We start from the raw sequence: 17,140 nt of genomic DNA, 5'->3' as shown, positions 1-17,140 counted from the left end.
GTAACTCCAACCTCTGCCAAGATATGGAATGTAGCCAAAACCCTAGAAAGGTTTTTTATATCCCTCACTTATTCCCCAGAAGCAGTCCCATTCTGATTTTTTTTTCCAACCATGGATTAGTTGTGCTTATTCCAGAACATATACATGAATCATGCAATATGGCTCTTTTGTGTCTGTCTACATTTACTCAACATTACAATTATGAGATTAATCCATATTGTTGCATGTTGTGGTAGTCCTGTCCTTTTCATTGCTGAGGAAGAAACAGATTGTATCATAATGTGTTTATTCCCTTGTTGATGGATCATTGGATTGTTTCCAGTTTGGGGCTATTATGAGTAATATGCAATGTGTTGAGGGCCACAGCCTAGTGGGGATGAAGCATGGCATTCTGCCAGAAGGGAGTGGTTGAGAGGTGATGCCAGCGAGCTATTGAGATGATGATGGTTATGTTAAGCTGTGTATTCAGTTGTATATGGACCCCTGCTGTCCGGCAGTAGGGTGGCTCCTGGAATAGGACAACTCTGGGAATAAGGTGGTTCCTGCTGTGGAGCCCGCTACTTTGAAGTTCCCATTGAGTTCTGGCGGGGGGGGGGGGGGGGGGGGGGGGGGGTCCGAGTGGGGTGGGGGGGGTGGGGGTCCGAGTGGGGTAGGCTCGGAGCCTGGGGGAGAGCTGGGAGAGTTCCCGGGGAGTGTGTGTGGAGTGCTGGTGGAGTTCGTGCAACAAGGTTTCCTGTTTGAACATACAAGTGCTTTGTGGCGGCTAGGTGATTTGTGCCCAGCAGCAATGAAAATTCTTGTGTGTGTCTTTCCTTAACTTTGAATAAATACCTAGGAGTAGAAACCTGGATCATAGAGTAAGTGTGTATTTAACTTTATGAGAAAATGTCAAAATAGTATTGTTAGGTCGGTGGCGGCGACTTGGTGGCGACTTAGAACAAAGCAGCCCACACTGGAAAAGAACACCAATCAGATGCCGGCGGAAATGCCTGTCAATCAGCCAGATCTCCTGACCAATGCCTGTCAATCAGCAGGACCCCTTGGCCAATCCTGGAGTTTAGCCAACTCCCCTGACCAACTCCAAGGGGGCAAGGGACTCTAGGAACACCTTTTCCTGTCCCAAGCCCTTCCCTTCCTCCTGTAAGCCCCATAAAAGTCTGGTCCGGTCGAGCTTCCATGCGGTTTCTCCTCAGACCCTTCTCCTGTCCCCTCTGTGGGTCTGATCGAGTTCCACCTGGGAGTGATATCTCAATAAAGCCTATTCAGTGGCCCTTTTAAATCTGCCTCCTTTGGGCATTGCCTGCCCTGACTGATCTGACAAGTATTCCAAAGTGAGTGTGCCATTTAATACTCCTACTAACCACATATGAGAGTTCAAACAATTACTTTTTGTCTTGAGTACTTTATTAGGTCCAAACAGTTCTTTAAAATAATCCTTTTGAAGGCTGGAGTTGTGGCTTGGTGGTAAATCGCTTGCCTCATATGCGTGGGGCACTGGGTTTGATCCTCAGCACCACATAAATAAATAAAATAAAGGTATTATGTCCATCTACAACTAAACATTTTTAAAAATCCTGTCTAAAAAAATCTTCCAATATAATTTAGGAGATTAGGGGTTGAGGTTGTTGCTCAGTGATAAAGCACATGTCTAGAATGTGTGAGGCACTCAATTCTCAGCACCACATATAAATAAATGAATAAAATAAAGGTCAATCAACATCTAAAAATTTTTTTAAATAATAATTTGGGAGATTAGGCTAGCATACATGAAACAATATTTAATTATTAAACTATGCAAAGCTCATTTTATATTCAGGAAGAATGACAAAGTCTTAAGAAACTGAAAGGTAGGAACACTCACATTCCATCTACCATAGAATTTTGTTAGGTTAGGTGCTACAGCTCACCTTATCTGAGCACAAGGGGCTGCAAATACTATTTTTTTTTTTTATGGTTAAGATATTTCTTTTTTGGGATTCATAGGACCAAACAATCAATGAAATTATTAAAAAATTTCACCTCATTATAAACCATCAGATAGTATATGATAGGAATCCAAACAGGCCTGTTGGATTGTTGATGCAAACAAGATTTTTGAAAACATTAAGACATATTTCATCTTTTCTTAATCACATCACATAATGATATTTGAAAAAGGAATCTTCCTTGGACTACACAAAGTTAAAAACTTTGTCATATCACAAAACACTATTAACATAATGAAAAGGTAAACCACAGAATGGGAGAGAATATTTGCAAATCATGCAACTGACAAAAAAACCAACCCAATCGTAAAATGAGCAAAGGACTTGAATAGATATTTCTTCAGAGAGGATAAACAATTGGCCTATAAGCATATGGAAAGATGATCAACATCACTAATCATCAGAGAAATGCACATCGCCACCACAAAGATACTACTTTGTGGATATTACACAGGAACAAATAATAACGAATAAGTATTGGCAAGGATATGGAGAAATTGGAACTCTTCTGCACTGTGGGTTGGCATGTAACATGGAGCATCCACTATAGAAAGATAGTAGAGCAATTCTTCAAAAAGTTAAAAATAGAATTATCATGTATCCTGGTAACTCTATTCCTTTCAAGTATATACTCAAAATAATTGAAAGCAAGAACTGGAACAGATATTTGTTCCCCAATGTACATTAAAGCATTATACATAATATACAAAATGTAGAAGCAATCCAAGTGTCCACCAGTGGATGAAGAATAAAGAAGATGTGATATATAAATACAATAAAATGTGACTCGATCTTAAAAAGGAGATAAATTCAGAAACAAGTCACAGTATAAATTAACCTTAAGAATATCATCCTGGAGAAATAAACCAGTCACAGAAAGACAAATATTATATGATTTTGCTTTTTATAGAATACCTAAAGTGGTCAGATTCATAGAGACAGGAAGTAGAATGATGGATTCCAGCAGGTGGAGATAGAAACGGATAGAGAGTCATTGTTTAATGGATACAGATTTCAATTTTGGAAAATACAAAAGGCTCTGGAGATGAATGTTGATGATGATAGCACAACAGTGTGGATGTTGCCAGGTGTGGTGGCACTCACATGTAATCTCAGCCACTGGAGAGGCTGAGGCAGGAACCTTCAGAACTTTCGTGACACATTGTCTCAAAATAAAAAATAAAAAAGGCTGGGGAGATGGCTTATTGGTAAAGCGCCCCTGGGTTCAATCCTTAGTACTGAAAACAGATAAAACCCAGTGTGGATATCACTAAACTGTGCAGTTAAAAAAGGTCAAAATGGTAAATTTTGTTTTTTTACCATAACTTTTGAAAATTAGTTTTCCTTTTCTGACATGAGGTAGGCACATCTGTGTGCCCTCAGTTTTTCCCCCAGGAAAAATGTTTCTGACAACAAAGCAGGGTCTCTGTAATCTCAGTAATTATGTCTTGAGATACACTTTTTCATTGTAATTAGTGCATAATGCCACAAGATGTCACTCTCTACTGAAAAACAATTCCAAATATGTTTTGTAGGTGACAATGACAAAGCTACAGGAAAAAAAATATACTCTTCAGTGCTCTACCCCTACAAATAGGCTTTTCTGCAAAAGAAAGGATTTGTTTCCATTTGTGAAAAGTATTAATAATTTACTGCTAATTATGAAATATTTGTTGCCATTTCTTTTAATTGTCAATAGACCTTTATTTTGATTATTAATTTATTTATATGTGGTGCTGAGAATCAAACCCAGTGCCTCACACATGTTAGGCAAGCCTTCTACCACTGAGCCACAATCCCAGCCTCTTGTTACCATTTCTTAATCTTATAGGTAAAAAAAAAAAAAATTGGTTTTCATTATAAACTGAACTGGTGTAATTAAGACCCAACTAACTTTGAAATTAGTAGTAATAAAATACAAAGCCATAATGTAAAGATCATTGACCACTGAAAGACAGATGTCTTATAACAATATCACCCAATGATATACAACCTTGAGCAAGTCATTTGATTTTTACCAACTCACCAGAGTGGTGAACATCTTTTTCCTTAGTTCACTATACATCAGTATATATTTAGTATATAGCACTATATATTTAAATGCATTATTCCAATGCTAAAATATTTCAGTTTTTATAGTAATAATTGGATTACAATTGTTCAAATACAATACCAATGACAGTTCAGTAATTTTAAAAAATACTATTTTAGGAATAAGTGCGTAAAACAATTAGAGGCACAAACTTTTATTTATTTATTTTTTAATTGTGGTTCTAGGGAACAATCAAACCCAGAATCTTGTGTGTTCTAGGCAAGTGCTCTCCTACTGAGCTACATTCCCAGTCTCTAATAAAAACTCTTTAAACATGAGAAAATGTTTTAAAATAGATGGAATACATTGACATTTAAAACAATTGCTTTGTTTAGCCGGGAGTGGTGGTACACACCTCTAATCACAGCAGTTTGTGAGACTAAAGCAGGAAGATTGCAAGTTCAAAGCCAACCTCAGCAAGTTAGCAAGATCCTGTCTTAAAATTAAAAAGAAAAAAAATGAATGAAATAAAAAGGGCTGGGGATGTAGGGATGTGGTTTGGTGGTTAAATGCCCCTAGTTTCAATCCCTAGTACCAAAATAAATAAACAAATAAACAGCTTTGAGGATTTTTTAAGTTACTTATTTATTTATTTTGGTACTGCGAAATTGAACCCAGAGTCATTTTGCCATTGAGCCACATTCCTAGCCCTTTGGCTGGCCTTAAACTTGACATTCTCCTGCCTCAGCATCAGTCAATGGGAGTGCAGGTGTGCACCACCTTACCAGGCCCTAAGAACATATTAATTATTATTTTTCTAATTTTTTAATTCTAACTTGTTACATATGACCACAGAATGCATTACAATTCATATTACACATATAGAGCACAATTTTTCATATCTCTGGTTGTATACAAAGTATATTCACACCATTCATGTCTTCATACATGTACTTAGGGTAATGATGTCCATTGCATTCCACCCTCTTTTCTTTTCTTTTTTATTTTTTTATTTTATTGGTTATTCAAAACATTACAAAGATTGCAGAATCATATCGGTTACACATCCACATTTTTACATAATGCCATAATAGTAACTGTTGTATTCTGCTACCTTTCCTATCCTCTACTATCCCCCATCCCCTCCCCTCCCATCTTCTCTCTCTACCCAATCTACTGTAATTCATTTCTCCCCTTATTTTTTTTCCCATTCCCCTCACAACCTCTTATATGTAATTTTGTATAACAATGAGGGTCTCCTTCCATTTCCATGCAATTTCCCTTTTCTCTCCCTTTCCCTCCGACCTTATGACTCTGTTTAATGTTAATCTTTTCCTCCTGTTCTTCCTACCTGCTCTGTTCTTAGTTGCTCTCATGATATCAAAGAAGACATTTGGCATTTGTTTTTTAGGGATTGGCTAGCTTCACTTAGCATAATCTGCTCTAATGCCATCCATTTCCCTGCAAATTCCATGATTTTGTCATTTCTTAGTGCTGCATAGTACTCCATTGTGTATAAATGCCACATTTTTTTTTATCCATTCATCTATTGAGGGGCATCGGGGTTGGTTCCACAGTCTAGCTATTGTGAATTGTGCTGCTATGAACATCGATGTGGCAGTATCCCTGTAGTACGCTCTTTTAAGGTCTTCAGGGAATAGTCCGAGAAGGGCAATAGCTGGGTCAAATGGTGATTCCATTCCCAGCTTTCCCAGGAATCTCCATACTGCTTTCCAAATTGGCCTCACCAATTTGCAGTCCCACCAGCAATGTACAAGAGTACCCTTTTCCCCACATCCTCGCCAGCACTTCTTGTTGTTTGACTTCATAATGGCTGCCAATCTTACTGGAGTGAGATTGTATCTTAGGGTGGTTTTGATTTGCATTTCTCTGACTGCTAGAGATGGTGAGCATTTTTTCATGTACTTGTTGATTGATTGTCCTCCTCTGAGAAGTGTCTGTTCAGGTCTTTGGCCCATTTGTTGATTGGATTATTTGTTTTCTTATTGTTTAATTTTTTGAGTTCTTTGTATACTCTGGATATTAGGGCTCTATCTGAAGTGTGAGGAGTAAAAATTTGTTCCCATGATGTAGGCTCCCTGTTTACCTCTCTTATTGTTTCTCTTGCTGAGAAAAAACTTTTTAGTTTAAGTAAGTCCCATTTGTTGATTCTTGTTACTAACTCTTGTGCTATGGGTGTCCTATTAAGGAATTTGGAGCCCGACCCCACAATATGTAGATCATAGCCAACTTTTTCTTCTATCAGGCGCAGAGTCTCTGATTTGATATCAAGGTCCTTGATCCATTTTGAGTTAACTTTTGTGCATGGCAAGAGGAGGGGATTCAGTTTCATTTTGTTGCATATGGATTTCCAGTTTTCCCAGCACCATTTGTTGAAAATGCTATCCTTCCTCCATTGCATGCTTTTAGCCCCTTTATCGAATATAAGATAATTGTAATTTTGTGGATTGGTTTCTGTGTCCTCTATTCTATACCATTGGTCCACCCGCCTGTTTTGGTACCAGTACCATGCTGTTTTTGTTACTATAGCTTTGTAGTACAGTTTGAAATCTGGTATCGCTACACCTCCTGATTCACACTTCCTGCTTAGAATTGCTTTTGCTATTCTGGGTCTTTTATTTTTCCATATGAATTTCATGATTGCTTTGTCTATTTCCACAAGAAATGCCGTTGGGATTTTGATTGGCATTGCATTGAACCTATAGAGAACTTTTGGTAATATCGCCATTTTGATGATGTTAGTTCTACCTATTCATGAACAGGGTATATTTTTCCATCTTCTAAGATCTTCTTCTATTTCTCTCTTTAGGGTTCTGTAGTTTTCATTGTATAAATCTTTCACCTCTTTTGTTAGGTTGATTCCCAAGTATTTTATTTTTTTTTTTTTTGAGGATATTGTGAATGGAGTGGTTTTCCTCATTTCCAGTTCAGAAGATTTGTCGCTGATATACAGGAATGCCTTTGATTTATGCGTGTTGATTTTATATCCTGCCACTTTGCTGAATTCATTTATTAGCTCTAGTAGTTTCTTTGTAGACCCTTTTGTGTCTTCTAGGTATAGGATCATATCATCCGCAAATAGTGATAATTTAAGTTCTTCTTTTCCTATCTTAATGCCTTTAGTTTCTTTTGTCTAATTGCTCTGGCCAGTATTTCGAGAACTATATTGAATAGAAGTGGTGAGAGAGGGCATCCCTGTCTTGTTCCAGAATTTAGAGGGAAAGCCTTCAGTTTTTTTCCATTTAGAATGATGCTAGCCTGAGGCTTAGCATATATATAGCTTTTACAATTTTGAGGTAAGTTCCTGTTATCCCTAGTTTTTCTAATGTTTTGAACATAAAGGGATGCTGTACCTTGTCGAATGCTTTTTCTGTGTCTATCAAGATGATCATATGATTCTTATCTTTAAGTCTATTGATGTGGTGAATAACGTTTATTGATTTCCGTATATTGAACCAGCCTTGCATCCCAGGGATGAATCCTACTTGATCGTGGTGCACAATCTTTTTGATATGTTTTTGTATACGATTTGCCAGAATTTTATTGAGGATTTTTGCATCTAAATTCATTAGGGATATTGGTCTGTAGTTTTCTTTCTTTGAGGTGTCCTTGTCTGGTTTGGGAATCAGGGTGATATTGGCCTCATAGAATGAATTTGGAAGTTCTCCCTCTTTTTCTATCTCCTGAAATAGATTGTTCCACCCTCTTTTCTACCCCCATGTCCCTTCCTTTTCCCTTCCACCCCTTTGCCCTATCTAGAGTTCATCTAATCTTCCCATGCTCCGTATCCCAACCCCACTATGAATCTATCTCCTTATATCAGAGAAAACATTTGGCATTTGGTTTTTTGGGATTGGCTAACTTCAGTTAGCATTATATTCTCCAACTCCATTTATTTACCTTGCAAATGCCATGATTTTATTTTCTTTTATTGCTGAGTAATACTCCATTGTGTATATATGCCACATTTTCTTTATCCATTCATCTATTGAAGGACATCTAGGTTGGTTTCACAGTTTAGCTATTGTGAATTGTGCTGCAATAAACATTGATGTGGCTGTGTCCCTGTAGTATGCTGTTTTTAAGTCCTTTGGGTATAGACCTAGGAGTGGGATAGCTGGATCAAAAGATGGTTTCATTCCTAGTTTTCCAAGGAATCTCCATACTGCTTTCCATATTGATGGCAAACAATTTGCAGTCCCACCAGCAGTGTATGAGTGTACCTTTCCCCCCACATCCTCACCAATACTTATTGTTGTTTGTATTCTTAATAGCTGCCATTCTGACTGGAGCAAGATGAAATCTTAGAGTAGTTTTGATTTGCATTTCTCTAATTGCTTGAGATGCTGAACATTTTTTCATATATTTGTTGATTGATTGTATATCATCTTCTGAGAAGTGTCTGTTCTAAGAACACATTAATTCTTAAATGTTAAACCCTTTGATTTGATATTACCTTTCAACTATAACACAAATAATTTCTTTAAAACCCTTTACTTTTTGTGGGCTGAGGTTGTGACTCAGCAGTAGAGCACTCGCCTAGCATGTGTGAGGCCCTGGGTTGGATCCTCAGCACCACATATAAATAAGTAAAATAATGTATTTTGTCCAACTACAACTAAAAAATAAATATTTTAAAAAAATAAAACCCTTTACTTTAAAAAAATTTAATACTTATTTTTTAAGTTTTAGGTGGACACAATATCTTTATTTTACATTTATGTGGTGCTGAGGTTCGAACCCAGTGCCTCGTGCATGCTATGCAACCACTCTACCACTGACCCACAACTGCAGCCCCAAACCCTTCACTTTTTGAAAGACATTTATAACTGATTCATAACATCTAAAAATAATCAAAAGTGAAAATGCTAACCGCTGGTTAAACAGCTAGACACCATAGTATGTTAATAAACTATGATAATATAATTTTATTAGTAGTAATATTTGTTAAGTTGTTATAAGAAACAGTAAAATGATAGGTAAAAATATAGGACTCAGAATGGTAGGAAAACAGTGTAATGGTGTAAATACTGGTTGGTTTAGAATATTGACTTCCATTTTATTTTATTTAAAGCTTAAAACATCTTTCAGTTTAACTTTTGTTTTTTTTGGATGATTAAATAAAGAAAAGAAAAAAATTTGTTAAAATTTGCAAGTTTTTTTTTTTTAACCACCACCTGCATTAGCTTGATGATAAAATAGTGAGACATCCAAATAAGATATTCCAAAAGATTTCACCCTTGCATTTGTTAACAAGGTGGATGCTTTCATGCACTTAGGTTCCAATACACTATTATAAATGATGAATTTCTTTAGGAAAAAGAAAACCTTGCATGATTATTTTTTAAAGTGGAAGCAAAATGCAAGATATGTATTTCACATCACAGGGCCGCTTCTGTCATACCGTGTGTGTGTGTGTGTGTGTGTGTGTGTGTGTGTGTGTGTGTGTGTTGGAAAATCCAGTGTGAGAGAAGTCTGGTTGGGAGGGGCATAGCAGGGGAGGCCTCTTCTGTTCCATTGATAACATGTTCATTCATAGGGAACAGGCTAAAACAGACTACGCAGTCATTCCCTCTACCCTAAGGCTCTGCCACCTCTCTCAGAACTCGGTAAGTTGAAAGTGCAGTAAAGTGCAGGTTTCAGAGAACTAATCTGAAACCATTTTGTTGATAATTTATTGAAGGGTGGAAAACGGAGGGGTAAAGGAGGAAATTATCAGTAATCATTTTGCTATCGTATTTGTATGGGGAAGAAAAATCTCAATGTATACATAGTTTCAAACAGTAAGCTGTTTCTTTCCAGGAAAGCTTTTCAGAGGGGGCCCCTCGCAACTAAGGGAACCAATTTCTAGGAAGTCTGGGGAGGGAAGTTCACAGGTGCATGTGCCTGGGCATAGGGCTGCACAGGGCTCAGTCGGTAGTGGTTTCTGCCTCCATCCGCAGATCCGGGGATGCTCCTCGCCTCGCCTCGCCTCCACTGAAGTACTCAGGGGTCCCAGAAGAGTACAGTGCGGACACCGCGGGCCATGAGTCTTCCGAGACTACAACCGTCTCTCTCGCTGCTGCTGCTGCTGCTGCTGCTGCTGGGCTGTTGCCTCCACGCTGCTGCCCGGAGGGACAAGGGGGCAGCTGGCAGCGTGGTGAAAACGTCCTCTGGCTCTATGGGTGGCTCTTCTGGTCGTTTCATGAGCCCGGAGCAGCACGTGTGCAGCTGGCAGCTCTTGCTGCCTACCCCAGGGGCCACCGCCGGCAGCGAATTGGCGCTGCACTGCCAGGGCCCGGACGGGGCGCGCCACCAGTGTGCCTACCGAGGAGAGCCAGAGCGCTGCGCCGCCTACGGGGCTCGCCGCTCCCACTACTGGAAGCAGGTGCTGGGCGGGCTACGCAAGAAACGGCGGCCCTGCCAAGACCCTGCGCCGCTCCAGCCGCGCTTGTGCGCTGGCAAGAAGGGCCACGGCGCCGAGCTGCGCCTGGTGCCCGGCGCCTACCTCCCCGCCCGCCCCACCGCCGCGGGCTTCCCCCGGGAACCCAGGCTAAGGGTCAGGAGCCGGGGGCTGCCCCGGAAGCCTGCGCCCGACCCTGCGGCGGCGGCTCCACCTCCCCCGAACTCGCTGCCCAAGGAAAAGCCCTCCGAGAGGAAGACCAGAGCAGGCAAGAGGAAGGGAACCTCGGGCCCCTTGGAGGAGCGACCCAAGGGGACCGGGACCGGCTCCGAAGGGCTGGAGGAGAACGCACAGCTCACGGAGACCTATTGCGCTGAGAAGTGGCACTCCCTCTGCAACTTCTTTGTGAATTTCTGGAACGGCTGAGGCTGGGGGTCTGGGGAGGGACGTGGGGACAGGTGTGAGGGAAGAGCATGTCAGCGCGGTTGGGGCAGGGAAGCGAAGAGCATCTTAGACCAAGGGGTACCAGGATAGAGTGTGAAGGAGTCCGGATTCTTCAATGGGGCAGGGGAGGGCTGGGAGCTTGGGGTGAGAGTGTAGCGGGGTATGGAGAATCTCTGAAGCAGCAGAAAGATTCTTTGTTGTTGTTTTGTTTTTGCTTTTGAAAAATTAAACAATTTTGAAGCGTCTCGATTTTGATTAAAAGCAGAAGAAATAGTGGAAACAGAAATAGGTGTACATTTAAATATGCAAAAACTGTAGACTGGGGAGAGGTATTCAGGGATAGGCTGGGAATAAGAGGCAGATTAGTGATTAAAGTGATGAGACTTCCTCACGAGAAGCAGAATACAATGTACCTTAACAATTTATGAAAAAATGTAACCATGACCAATAGATAATGTACACCAAGCAGAATTGTTCATTGTCTTCTTATCTAATAGCTGACGAGATGACAGAATTTTTTTCCTTTTCTGAATTGTTACAACCTTTAGTGTAGCTTAGCATCACAGACCATTTCTATGGAGACAGGTCAAAACTGTCTCCAAGAAAAGATTTTCAGGATGATTACCTTTTAAACTGATTACCTTTTAAACTAATGTTCTGAAACTTTCCCATTAACCTTCAAAATTCAGAAATGTAGAAGTTGAAAGCTCTAGAAGGTCTTTTTAAAGAAAACAAATAAGTTTGTTTATTTTGATCATCCTTTTAAAAACAGTTAAAATGTGAAGATCTCATTTTGACCATTCTCTCTTTCATGTAATTAACTGCTAATGTATTTCAGTTTTAATGTGATATAATGATTGACTTTGCACTTTTTAGGTGCACAATAAAACTGTCTGATTAGATTTAAAGAACCAGCAAGGCAATGGAAATTCTGCTGCATTTGACTACTTCCAAGCACACCTTGAATTAAGTTCTCAAACACATCTTGAATCGATCGTGTTTAAGATTACTTCTCATTTTCCCTCCTTCCCTCTTTATTCCTATTTGGATTAGTTGTCAACATTTAAAAATTATATAATTTCATATTAAAATCTAGATTTCTGGTTGTCTTGAAAAATGATCTGGCAACACTGGATTTACCTTCTCACAGGGAAACTATTGATTGACAATTGGCTCTTTTCAGATATATTTTCTAGAATTCTCCATTGTTCCTTCATCTTATGAATCAACTTTATTAATTTATATTACCAGCCTGAGATCACTGGACATTTAAATCACCCCTCAATATGAAGTTTTTACCTTTTGCTGACCTGTTCTTTTCACCCCTCCCCTTTTAAAATAGTGCAACAATTGCATCCTGATGTTTTCCCTCTCTTACCTGCCTCCAGGAAATGTGAAATATTTTATACTTATTCTATATATTCTTGTATTCACACATTTTTTAAAACATTCAGATTCAACATACTTTCAGGCCAAGCTTATGAGTTCACACTCTAACATTGACCTTTAGATAAAATTCATTATGGCCAAAAAAGGGAAACTTGGGGACCTGGAGACTACTCCCCCAAAATATGGACCAACATACACTTTCTCTAAAAAGTTAGCACAAAGCAAGTGTCCTCAGAAATGGGTATTGAAAATGAAGCCGCATTGCCTAGAACCATGGCTAGAATTGGGATGTACCTCTCCTAGCTAATTCCTCTGGGACCTTTGACAGTCTGATGACCTTTTCTCTAAGAAAACTCTGTATGCCCAAGAACACAGATGCTATTCCCTGTGCTCCTTTGCTCTTTAAGAAGAGATGTGCTATGACTCTGTCATGGGAACAAAGAAGGACTAACAGGAGCCAGCTGCTTGCAGTGGGAGGAAAATTGACAGATCTTACCATCAGCTTCCTGAATAACCATGGCTAAGTCCTAGAGTCTTCAAGACTATATATTTAGGGGATTGGATTGGGTTAAATCTGAGGTTCCTGAAGTACACTGTTACCATTCTAGAATTCCTACACATAGTTTTGCATAGAGATAACAACATAGGAATATCATATTCCTTCATGCTATAGCCCAAGAAGATCATGGACATTATCAGAGGAAGGCAGATGAATGGCCAGGGAAATACAGAAGGCTTCCACATCTGGAGCACCTAAAAACATTTGGAAGAGTATACTAGAAGGACAATCCTGCAGTTGGGAGACCTCAGGATCAAAATCTCTAAAATAACAAGGAGATAAACATGAGGAACGTGGGTATTTTCCACTAAAGGTGCCATTAGAAATAAAGGGATACTCGCCAGTGTACACCCAGGCTTACTGTCGGTACTGGGAAAAAACATCAGGATCGTAAGTAGCAAGGGACTGCAGCATGGTCTGTGGGAGGTAGAGAACTTATCACAGACATTGGATCACTTTGTTTTGGTTCTATTTTCCAAGTTACTTAGTGCAGGGGGAACTGGAATTACATTTATGTATTCCAACTCTAGTTTGCCTTTCTGAACACCTTTTTTTTTTTTTTTCTTTTTCTTTTTGGTGGTATTGGGCATCAAACACAGCCCTCACACATGCTAGGCAAGCTCTCCACTACTGAGCTTCATTCCTAGCCCGAACTTATCTTGATTAGGCAAAGTCTTTTCAACCTTCAAGTTTCCTTAAGTTCACTCTTTTTTTTAATTAAGCAATTTATTTTAATTAGGTATATATGACAGCAGAATGCATTTTGACTCATTTTACACAATTGCAGCAAAACTTTTCATTTCAGTGGTTGTACACAATGTAGCGTCACACCATATGTGCAGTCATACATGTACCTAGGGTAATGATGTCTACCTCAAAAATATGGAATGCTTCACGATTTGCATGTCATCCTTGCGCAGGGGCATGCTAATCTTCTCTGTGTCAGTCCAATTTTAGTATATGTGTTGCTGAAGTGAGCATAAGTTTCATTCTTTTGGTTTGTCCTATACACCACCAACATATTCAGTCGACCAAAACATTTTATCCAATGACTCATCTTATGACTTTAATTAAAGATGAGTGCCTTGGGAAACTACATTAGAGCCTAAGGTAAAATGAAAACCGGTAATAATGATCCTATCTTTATTTGAAAATTCAATATTTTGTTCAATATGGATTGTTTTGCATTGATTTTGATTTTTTAAAATGTTATATTAATATTGCATTTATCTTTATTACTGTGTTTTGTGGGGTTTTTTCCCCTTAGCATTTTGCACCCAAGGCTAGAGCCTTATCTTACTTCCCTCCTTCTAGTGCTAGTCCTGGGAGGCAGCTCCTGTGAGGTGGGCAAACATCAGTACTGGAGTCAGACAGAACTGGTTTGAATAGTTCTGCCTGCCACTTACTCTAGGTTACTTTAAGAAAGTTGTTAATCTGTCTGTTTTACTCTCTTCTCTTGTTAAATGAGAATAGTAGTTAACTTGCAGCATTATCATGAAGAATAAACTGTTTTATATTAATTATTGCCCAGTACCACAAATGCTTGGTCCATAAAATGTACCCAACCAATATTAAATCTTCTTTTCTTAGAGAATGGTAAGTTTAAAAATCAATTAATTAGATGATAAATAAAGGGGTTAAGGATGTAGCTCAGTGGTAGAGTGTGTGCTTAGCATGCATGAAGTTCTGTGTTCAATCCCCAGTACCACAATGCACATATACACATACACACAAAATGAGTAGTGTTTAGTATCAAGGAAGGGAGGCAGGCATATCCTGATATAGTACCTACCTTCTATAAGTTTGAATTTAAGATTATACCATAAAACCATTAGAAAACAACAAAAACAGAAATTAGGTTTCTACATGTAAGAGATTAGGGAAATGAAAGATAAATGTAGGTTTGATTATCTGGGAAGGCTGTTCAGGAATTATTTTATTGTGCACATATGCTAGTTTATCTGTAAGATGCATACATTGAATTTATGGATTAAAGGATATATGCTCTTAGGTTTTTGAAAGATATTGCTATATTGCCCCCACCCATAACATTGTACAATTGAAACTCCCATGAAGACATTTTCATTAAACATTTTTTTTAAAAATACACAAGTATAAAGAGTAAAATATAAAAATCCTTCCATATCTTCTTTGGTCTCCATACAGCCTCCATTCCACAGAAGTCACCAATAACTATTGCAACCTGGTATAAGTTTTTTTTTTTTTTAATAAAACCTTTGTATATAATAGATATTCAGATCACTTCTCTGTGGTCTATAGCTGAGGTTCTTAGGAGCTATTCAAATCTTCATCCTGTGTTCTATTTAATTGTATAAATGTATTTATGTTTATAAATATATTGGTTTATTCTTTTTGCATAAAGTCATAATTAATTTTTCACATGATAATGTAGTTTGCAACAGTTGGCTCTTATTGTTTTCATTTGTACATAATATTAAGATAAGAAATAATATTAAGATAAGAAATAATCACAAAATCAAAATTGCCTGTGCACTTCCACAAGGTTTGATTCTATTCTTATACTTCCTTAAATTATAATTATATTAGTTTCTAGGGTTGCTGAAACAACCACAAACTGGGTGGCTTAAACCACATAAATTTTTTGTCTCATAATTCTGAAAACTACAAGTTTGAGATCAAGGTGCCTGCAAGGGTTGATTCCTTCTGACAGCTGTGATAAATCTATTAGGCGTTGTTTGGCTTCTATCTTTTCCCTGTGTCTGTCTTCAAATTCCCCTCCCCCCTTTTAAGTTAAGACATGGGGTCACACTATGTTGCTCAGGCTGGTCCAGACTCCTGGGTCCAAATGATTCTCTAACCTCTTGAGTAGAGCAGTAACTTTCCCCCCTCCCCCTCCCTCCCCCTTTTTTTAGAAATAAAGACCCAAGTCCTGTTGGATTAAAGGTCCATCCTACTCCAGAATGACCTCATATTAAATAAGCACATCTGCTACAACCCTATTTCCAAATAGGGTCACATCCTGAGATACTGGGGATTAAGACTCAAATTAAATTTTCAGGGGAAACAATTCAACCCATAACAATAACAACTTCTCTGACTCCGCCTTTTGCCACAAAGAATCAGTTCTTTACTATTATACATAAGCACATTTCCCTTTCTTATGGATATTGTTTCCATTGATTTTTTTTCTTTCAATTTTACTTAACTGGTAAGGCATCTCCTCTATGAAACTAATCCAATTTGACTGTAAATTCATTTAGCAGACATGGGAAATGTCACAATGTGCTTGATATGCTGACTGTCTGCCATAAATTTCTAACCCAGAAAGCAAATCTGTATGGGAATATTATTAGGCTTATAAAATGCTAACTTTCCACCACATCGCATTGCCTGAGCATATTGTTACCTGAAAGATGTGTCTTAATTTTCCACATTCTGCTGACTGAAAGAAAATTCTAGTGGTAAACCTCCCATCTTGATATTCAACACAAAGTTCAAGGCAAAAACAAGAAACCTTGAAAAGGTCATGCTGGAAGCAAAAGGCAATCAGATTAACCTCAAAGAAAATACACAATGGAAGCTCGAGGGGAGAATCAATTTCCTTGCCCCCTTTCCAGCTTTTAGAGGCTCCATACCTTCCTTAGACCACAGTCTTCTTCCATCTTCAAAGTCAGCAATCATCTCATTTCAACTTCTATTTCCATTACCACTTGCCTCCCTCTTTTTTACTTAAAAAAATCTTTGTAAGCATATAAAGTTCAGTTAGTTAGCAATCTTAACAATTCATTTGTAACTTCAAAATTATTACCATGATTTTGCAATCATTTGTGGACATGGGCATGCATGAATGGTGAAAAATTTTAGTAATCCAACATGCTTGTTTTCAGCTGAGGTCCAACAAGACATCACACTGCCTTCTTATTTCAGTTCTTTTAAAAATATATTTTTTTAAATACCAGGGATTGAATCCAGGAGCATTCAACCACTGAGCCACATTCACACCCTGTTTTTTATATCTTATTTTGAAATAGGTCTTGCTAAGTTGCTTAGGGCCTCACTAGGTTGGTGAAGCTGGCTTTGAACTCATGATCCTCTAGCCTCAGCCTCTGGAGCCAACTGCAATTACAGGCATGTACCATCACACTCATCTTGGTTCAGTTCTTACACTGTAAATATATATCTTTTACATGATATTATTCATATCACTTTTTTTTTCCATTTTTGTGCCCTTTGTTAGTTCTTTTGCAGTTTAAAATAGCCCCCAAGTGGGTTGGGGTTGTGGTTCAGTGGTAGAGCACTTGCCTACCATGTGTGGGGCATTGGGTTCAATCCTCAGCACCAGATAA

At 38.6% G+C, this 17,140-nt stretch overlaps 1 protein-coding gene and 1 non-coding gene across 2 annotated transcripts; one reads left to right on the top strand and one right to left on the bottom strand.

Annotated features, from left to right (window-relative positions):
• The first annotated feature begins 10,063 nt into the window (after positions 1–10,063).
• Fgfbp3 (fibroblast growth factor binding protein 3) lies at positions 10,064–10,846 on the top strand. Its single transcript, XM_076835350.1, has one exon. It carries the CDS (start codon positions 10,064–10,066, stop codon positions 10,844–10,846), a length of 783 nt encoding a protein of 260 aa, XP_076691465.1.
• A 2,842-nt stretch (positions 10,847–13,688) lies between these two features.
• On the bottom strand, positions 13,689–13,793 carry LOC143381700 (U6 spliceosomal RNA). Its single transcript, XR_013088870.1, has one exon. It is a non-coding gene; the product is annotated as a U6 spliceosomal RNA (small nuclear RNA).
• Between the last annotated feature and the right edge of the window lie 3,347 nt (positions 13,794–17,140).

The sequence above is a fragment of the Callospermophilus lateralis genome, chromosome 15 (assembly GCF_048772815.1).
Source record: "Callospermophilus lateralis isolate mCalLat2 chromosome 15, mCalLat2.hap1, whole genome shotgun sequence".
Lineage (NCBI taxonomy): Eukaryota > Metazoa > Chordata > Mammalia > Rodentia > Sciuridae > Callospermophilus > Callospermophilus lateralis.
This window is presented reverse-complemented; position numbering and strand designations above follow the sequence as displayed.